Source organism: Anneissia japonica, unplaced genomic scaffold (genome assembly GCF_011630105.1).
Source record: "Anneissia japonica isolate Jap-2015-1 unplaced genomic scaffold, ASM1163010v1 scaffold2392_len1475705_cov187, whole genome shotgun sequence".
NCBI classification, from domain to species: domain Eukaryota; kingdom Metazoa; phylum Echinodermata; class Crinoidea; order Comatulida; family Comatulidae; genus Anneissia; species Anneissia japonica.
In genome coordinates, this window is record NW_022751777.1 from 899102 (window position 1) to 906237 (window position 7136).

At 35.4% G+C, this 7136-nt stretch overlaps 2 protein-coding genes across 7 annotated transcripts in view; one reads left to right on the plus strand and one right to left on the minus strand.

Annotated features, from left to right (window-relative positions):
* LOC117121831 overlaps positions 1–2912 on the plus strand; it is an 8467-nt gene extending 5555 nt beyond the window's left edge. For all 6 annotated transcript variants that reach the window (XM_033267199.1, XM_033267203.1, XM_033267202.1 and 3 more), the window contains one exon: positions 1548–2912. In XM_033267199.1, coding sequence (XP_033123090.1) covers positions 1548–1747 — 200 coding nt within the window. In that variant the 3' untranslated portion in view covers positions 1748–2912. The remainder of the gene's footprint in view (positions 1–1547) is intronic.
* LOC117121833 (histone H2A.V) lies at positions 2698–6853 on the minus strand. The gene is made up of 5 exons (XM_033267205.1): positions 6729–6853; positions 6490–6567; positions 6250–6363; positions 4034–4163; positions 2698–3425 (listed from the first exon to the last, which is right to left on the minus strand). Exons 1-5 carry the CDS (start codon positions 6729–6731, stop codon positions 3364–3366), a joined length of 387 nt encoding a protein of 128 aa, XP_033123096.1. The 5' UTR covers positions 6732–6853; the 3' UTR covers positions 2698–3363.
* Between the last annotated feature and the right edge of the window lie 283 nt (positions 6854–7136).

Here is a 7136-nt window from a genome sequence, read left to right on the forward strand (position 1 = left end):
AAGGTAAAGTGGGGACCTCTCGATAATCAGTTGTTGGGTGCTAATTCGCAAAACAAAGTGATTTTAAACTACTTGACCGTTATTTTTTTATTTATTTTTTTTTTTTTGGATGGGGGAGGGGCGTGAGTAATTTTTGGAGGGGCATGCTTGCGCCCCCGCCCTAGATACGCCACTGTTTACATTTTGCTCTCAATTACTACTGTACATATATGTTTTGCTCTCAATTACTACATATAAAAATGTATAGTAACTACAGTATCAATACTCCCGTATTAATACTCCCTACTAAAACCCAGTGCTCTATTTGTGGCCTTGTAATAACAAGAAGGTATAATTATGTTTTATCTCCTCTATGGTAATCGTAACTACAAACCTTAGAAGTTAACAGTGTATGCAATTAGCTCTAATTAGCGGATTGTTTGGCGAATAAGAATTAATGTTCATTCATTCAAGATGATCATCAAAACCTCAACGATTTCTATAAAGATGGCATTTACTATAAGTCATTGCAAATAGCAGAGAATTCCGATCATAACGTATTTTTTTAGGCAAAGAAAAAAAAATCTTGACCAACCTTTTCAGGACCCGTGAGCTAAATTTTTTGTTACAATGATTCATTATATCGTTTTTAAGAGAGGGAAAACCTAAACTTTTAATAACTTAAGTCATTAAGACAACTCAGAAATCGGGAAAGCTCATTTCCCACCATCATGGAATCAAAATTTTCCCGACCCCCGTACTCTTTGAGGTTCATCCATTCACGGAAAAAAGAATCCTACCGTATGCAACTACTCAATTTTTTTTAATTTTATACACACGTAGTCCTACTTACTGTAATAAAAATGAGAAAGTTTTCTGACCGTTTTCAAGAGGGGAAAACCGTTAATTTTGAAGCACAGTACAGTACTTGAAAGTCATTAAAAGACACCTCAGAACGCCGTCGTTTAGGAATCCAAATTTTCCTTGGGGGAAAAGACCTCGACCCCGACCCCGACCCCTGATGCCCTTCTTTTTGGGGTTCATCGATTCATGAAAAAAGAAATACGTATGCAACTACTGTACTGTACTATTTTTTTCAAGTATATACACACATATAATAGGCCTATTTACTGTAATAAGAATAAGAATGAGAAAAATTTACCTGACCGTTTTCAAGAGGGAAGATAAAAACCCTGTCATTAGACACTTCAGAAGTTAAGAATCAAAATTTTACCGGGTACGACCCCCGACTCTCCTTTCTTTTTGGGTTTTTTGGAAGCATTCTGACCCCTCCTAAATTTAAAGGCAGACCCGCCCCTGCAAAAAGCATACTTGACAAAACTTAGGAGTGGTTTTTGAGATACAGTACAGATCTATTTTTAATATTTAAAAACTTTAGGATAAAGGGGCGTGACCACCCTTTTTTCAAACTCTTTAAATATTCGAAAATCTGTATCTCATTCATCAAGTTTTTCATCAAATTTGCTTAAGCTCCCGAATAGCGTTTTTGTTTTGGGATAGAAGCATGACGATGTTAACAGTAAGTTCCGTCCATCTTTTTCTTTCAGATGTTCCTGCGTCGAACACATTATTTCCAACGCTATTGCATTTTGCAGCATTTCATGGTCTTCCTAAGCTGTGTGCATGCCTCATAGATACACCAGGGTACAGCGAGGCAGTCTCCATGACCAATAAGGACGGACTTACTCCAGTTGAAATGGTCCCTGTTGATAAACCAAACATTAAAAACGTATTCGGTTTTAAGTAACCTTACTGCAGTTAGTCCAATGGTGGCGCCAGGATTTGGTAGGGGATGTCCCCGTCGAGAGCAAAGTAGGCGTGGTCGGACGTCACTCGAAATCTTTCGGAAGTGGCCCCGAAATATGACAATTTATATTATTAGGGGTTTCAAGGGATTATTTGATGAGTTTATAATCTGCCAATACTGTATGTGGAAAGTAACTAAAAAATAATTTAGTCTCCCCAAACAATTGTGGTTTTTCAACCTAACAACGGGGGGCGAGGGGCACGGACACCTCTGCTGAAGTGTTTTACCCTCTGGGTTTGAGTAATCAGCGGCGACATAATTCTTCCGAAAATTTTCGGTGGATTACTAAGCGAAGCACCGCAGAGGCGCATGTTGCTGACGTGTAGAGTATCTACAGTACGAGCGAACTTAGTTTCCCAAAATACTGTATAGGCATACTGTAATTATATTCTGTTGCACATTTTTAAAGAAAAATACAGCAATTCCCTTTTAGGAAAGTTGTGGCTGATAGGGACCTGTCTCTCGCATTGGGATTAAGCCCCACCACTATGTAATCAACCTATACAATAAATCATTATACATGATCATTTACAAAATGTGTTAAGTTGTCCATATATTATTGTTGCCTTGTTATTGTTCATTATCATGACATTGGTATCCAAAATAGGAGCTAATATTTTTGTTTTTACAGTACAGGTGCAGTACAATACTTCTGTTTTGTTTATGTGCAGGTAGTTTATTATATTGTACTGCCACCAACGATTGGATCTGGGAAAGTTAGAGAAATGATAAAAGCACTGTAGCAACAATGGTTTTTTAAATGGACACTAGGCTTACTATTACTTTACTGAAATTAAGTTTGTATACAGTACTTCAAGCACTGCACAGTATAGAGTTTTCAGATTTATTACTATCTAAATGTAACAGACATTAAGACAACACCAAGCAAATTTCTTCTATAAAATGGTCAAATTTATTCTTGTACATGTATTCCACTTCAACGTCAAAACCAACAGACATTGAAAGTGGTGTCCAAATTAAATCAAAATTGTCTTTATAACTATCGTCAAGAAATTCTCAAATTACATACCCACAATCAATCTGAAATCATCAGCATTTTATAAAGAGACCAGGGACTAACTGAAACCCATGCCAAACATGAAATGCTATAATCACACACATAGACGTGGAATGATCACTTTGTAACAAGAAAATGGATGTTCCACGTAACGGTATGTAGTTTGGGGCCTAGTCGGGGGCCACCTTTAGACAGTGACTTTACATACCAATTAACTGTACTATTATTATTTACAAAAGTCGACTGTACAACTAATGGAATTAGCATTATAAAATGCCTATCTTCCAGCCCCTCAGCCTTTCTGCATGGAACATACAATGATTATCTATTATACCTACTAAATGAAAACAACAATGAACATCTCCGCACACTATATTAAATACATGACAAAAGTAAAAGCTAGCTACGCGGTATAGTAGTCGTTTGTACAAAAACCAATCAAGTCAACTTCCATGAAAAATAAGCCGAATTTGATTGGTCGCTGTCTAAGGTAGTACAGTTATGTTTCGTCGTCGTCAGCCAATTGCCAGTCTCACACCTATGATGCTTTTTGTGACCCCTTCTTTCCAATCAAAGATTTGTGAATATGTGGAATAACACCTGCAAAAGAAAAGAACATTTGAGAAAATGTAAGAAACTGCTTGTGCTACTGAAGAAAAGACTAATGGCAACTTAACCATTTCTTTTAGTTATACATTCAGAATATTTGATTTTGAGAGTTGACAATTATTAAATTAAAGTCAGCCTTTTTGTAATAATGCTTACAATACAGTTAAACTTGCCCAAGTCGACTTTGCCCAACTCAAATAATCTTAAGTCGATAATATTTTTAATGCCAAATTGTTTCCATTAATTAACGATCTGTAAGTTTAATTTTATCTTTAAGTGTAAATGAACAATTTTTCAATCCAATTTGACAAGTTTAACTGTATTGCAGTTTGGCACAAGTTTTTACTCAATACAGCACAGTTGACTATTAGTATTATTAAAAAATGCATACATCATTTTTCTGTGTTCTGTACAAAGTACAAGATCATTAGTGTTAACACGATTCAGTAAAGGATCTCATGTATATGGACATTTAAAGAATTTTCTGATTCCTTCTACAGCATATTTTAAAAAAGGTGCTTTTCCATTTTAATCCGAGCCAACTATTACTGTGCTTGGATGACATTCTCCCCCTATTAGATATAAATGCTTATACTTACCACCACCAGCAATTGTTGCTTTTATAAGCGAATCCAACTCTTCATCTCCCCTGATTGCAAGCTGCAAATGACGTGGCGTTATTCTCTTTACTTTCAAGTCTTTACTAGCATTACCTGCCAACTCCAAAACCTGGAAGAAGAATAACAAGTTGAGTACAGTAATTCTCTTATATTTATTGATCTAGATAAATCCCATGAATATACACTACACTAATAACTTCCTGATTTTTTTAAATACCAAATGAATACATGCTCCACAAGAACTCATAACCTGTACAGTACGACGTCCAATTTACGTACCCCTTGGAACGTAAATTGAAAAATTTGTATACTAGATCAGGTGTTGGTCTCCAATACCTAGGCTTAGCGGCGACAGGCTGACGGCGACCAGGCTTAGCACGAACCGACAGTGCAGTAGTGTGGTTTATCATGCTAGAGCCTAGCTGAATTTATTTTCGATAAAAACCAAATAATTTTAATCGCTGGCAATCTTCCACTTAAAATATTATTTTCGACTCTTATTCAAACATCTCTATGTGTTATGGACCTCTCTATCGTGTTCTTTCTAGCAGTTAGATTGCTGAATTGTGTTGTTTACATGCATTTCGTGATCATATCTAGCATTCACAATGTCATTAAGTTTTTGACCCCAACACTCTCGTTCATCATCGTAAACATGTGCGCTCAATTCGACAGTACTTGCATTAGTAATTCATTGTTTTGGTTAGGTTTATTACATTAATATAGTGATTATTATACCAGAAGTAAAGATCGATCATTAATAAATATACAACATACCTGAATATACATTATCACTAAATGTAAACATGCGCAATCTGACTTTTGCGGTAATAATTGGTCAATTATGACATCAGGGGAAAAGACTATTTGTAAAATCATATCTATATTAAAATCTTAATCATTAATCAAGGGCTTCATGGCCCTAGAAAATTTGAGGCTTTCCATCCTTTCTGTAGGCAAATGTTAATTCAAGTATTTACTATAAGAATGTGGCATAATACTTTTGCTTACAACTGTCAATTTTAGTAAATGGTAGCTTATAATGTGGTGGATAATATTTAAGTCAATTTTCCTAATGTTGGTCGCCGATGCTGATTTTGGCATAGCAAGCATCATTTAGTAAACTACTACAACTCAGTTGAAGGCGCTACAAAAAAATCAAGGAATTACTGTAATGGAACTTCTCTGTATATAAAATATAATTAGGAAAGTTCTCTAGCACAATATCTTGTGTGGGGTCAAGTGGGGCGAAAACTCTACTCGAGAAACTTTATTTCCGAAACAATACAACGCCGCGCGATTGGTTAACAGCGGCTTGACAACAAGACTCGCATAAATATTCACGCTTTGCACTCTCTGATAATCCCACACTCACTGCCTCAGAAACAATCTCTGCTGGTGATTTTTGATTAGATTCTGAGTTATATACTGTTGTAAAAAAAAACGAAGGATGCATAAAAATAGCAAAGGGGTTCGTTAATGGTAGGGTGGGGTTCGCTTTTCAAAAGGGGTAATTGCTGAAAAGGGGGGTTCAGACGAACCACAGGAACCCCCTGGCTACGGGCCTGGATTATATACAATTTAAGAATTACAGTATGCAGTGATAAATATTCTGGCCACAAATTCCCAATCACTGGTACTGTGTAATACATGGCGATACAATAATTCAAATTTTCTAAACAAATACTGGAAACCAACCATTATAGTTTTTTCAAAATGCATGGAAAAATTTCTAGGCCTAAATTAGTATGCCTACAAATTGCATTAAACTGCAAAAAAAAAGTTGATCTGTACAAACTGCTTGCTTACGTACAAATGTTTAACAACAGTGCAAGGTCACATTATATAACAATTTATGACATTCACAATATACTTATTTAAAATATCTCACATTACAAAATGTCATTCATAATTATATAAATACGACACAAACCTTAATGAAAGATAGAAGTTCTCTCTAAATGTAGGCAAATGCACAGTAAATAGTCTTTAGTTAAAAAGCTAATGATAAATTCGCGCCCGAATTATCTATTCGCTGAATGGTCGCTAGCCTCACAGCACTTCCGGTAGTAAACAAAACAGAAGAAAAACCGCGCCATAAAATAAATTGAATTTTAACTAAATCTATGACAAGCTTTATCCAGTAAAATCATAAAAAAATAACTAAAATAGCGAAAACTAAATTATATTCTTACCTCAGCTGTTAAATATTCAAGGATAGCAGCAGAGTAAACAGCTGCAGTTGCGCCGACTCGTCCATGGCTTGTCGTTCTGTTTTTCAGGTGACGATGAATACGACCAACAGGGAACTGAATAAAAAGTCAATTTTAAAAATTACTAAATACTATCGATAGGTGCAGCTCGTAATTCCAACAGTAATAACATGTCCAGCTACATAAAATAGAAAATTAGAGGCAAATAACAACAAATTTTACCTGTAGGCCTGCTCTTGCAGATCTTGATACGGCTTTAGCCTTAGCCTTTCCTGAGTCTTTACCAGCTTTACCTCCAGCCTAGACAAAAATAAGATTTTTTACATGAATCATTCAAATTATGAAAAAACTACATAGCACATGTAATTATATAATTATCATAGGAACCTTTAAACAGAAAATAAAATTTGGATGGCTACCATGCCCTTTGCAATAAATTGGATTGAAAATGACATACTAACCATTTTTTCTTTACGTTCTATCACTATGAGAGTATACCCGCCAACAGACAACGTACAAATGGACGCGCAAAATCCTTCAGATGCTATTCAATATGCTAGAATATAAGCCAATCGATGCATGGCGGGAATGTAAACTATCCAATCAGAGGAATGTATAATTAATAAATATTCATGACCTACTGAGTATTGAGATAACTGATGGCGCTATTTTTCTTTTGTTGCTTTGTCAATACAGTATAGAATTGCTAAACAATGCCTGACATCAGGTTAAAAACACTAATAAGTGAATTCTTGATCTACTTCAAATAGTAGTAATTAAAAATTACACCGTTAATTGCCACGCCTAAATCTTATTTTTCAAACGCTTAAATTTTTCGATGAAACGCGTTTTTAGGTATTTTTGTTGTC

Coding starts and splice junctions, on each gene's coding strand:
- LOC117121833 (XM_033267205.1), bottom strand. Junction 6,364..6,489: donor CTGCAAGAGCAGGCCTACAG/GTAAAATTTGTT, acceptor CTTTTTATTCAG/TTCCCTGTTGGTCGTATTCA. Junction 4,164..6,249: donor TTGAATATTTAACAGCTGAG/GTAAGAATATAA, acceptor TTCTTCTTCCAG/GTTTTGGAGTTGGCAGGTAA.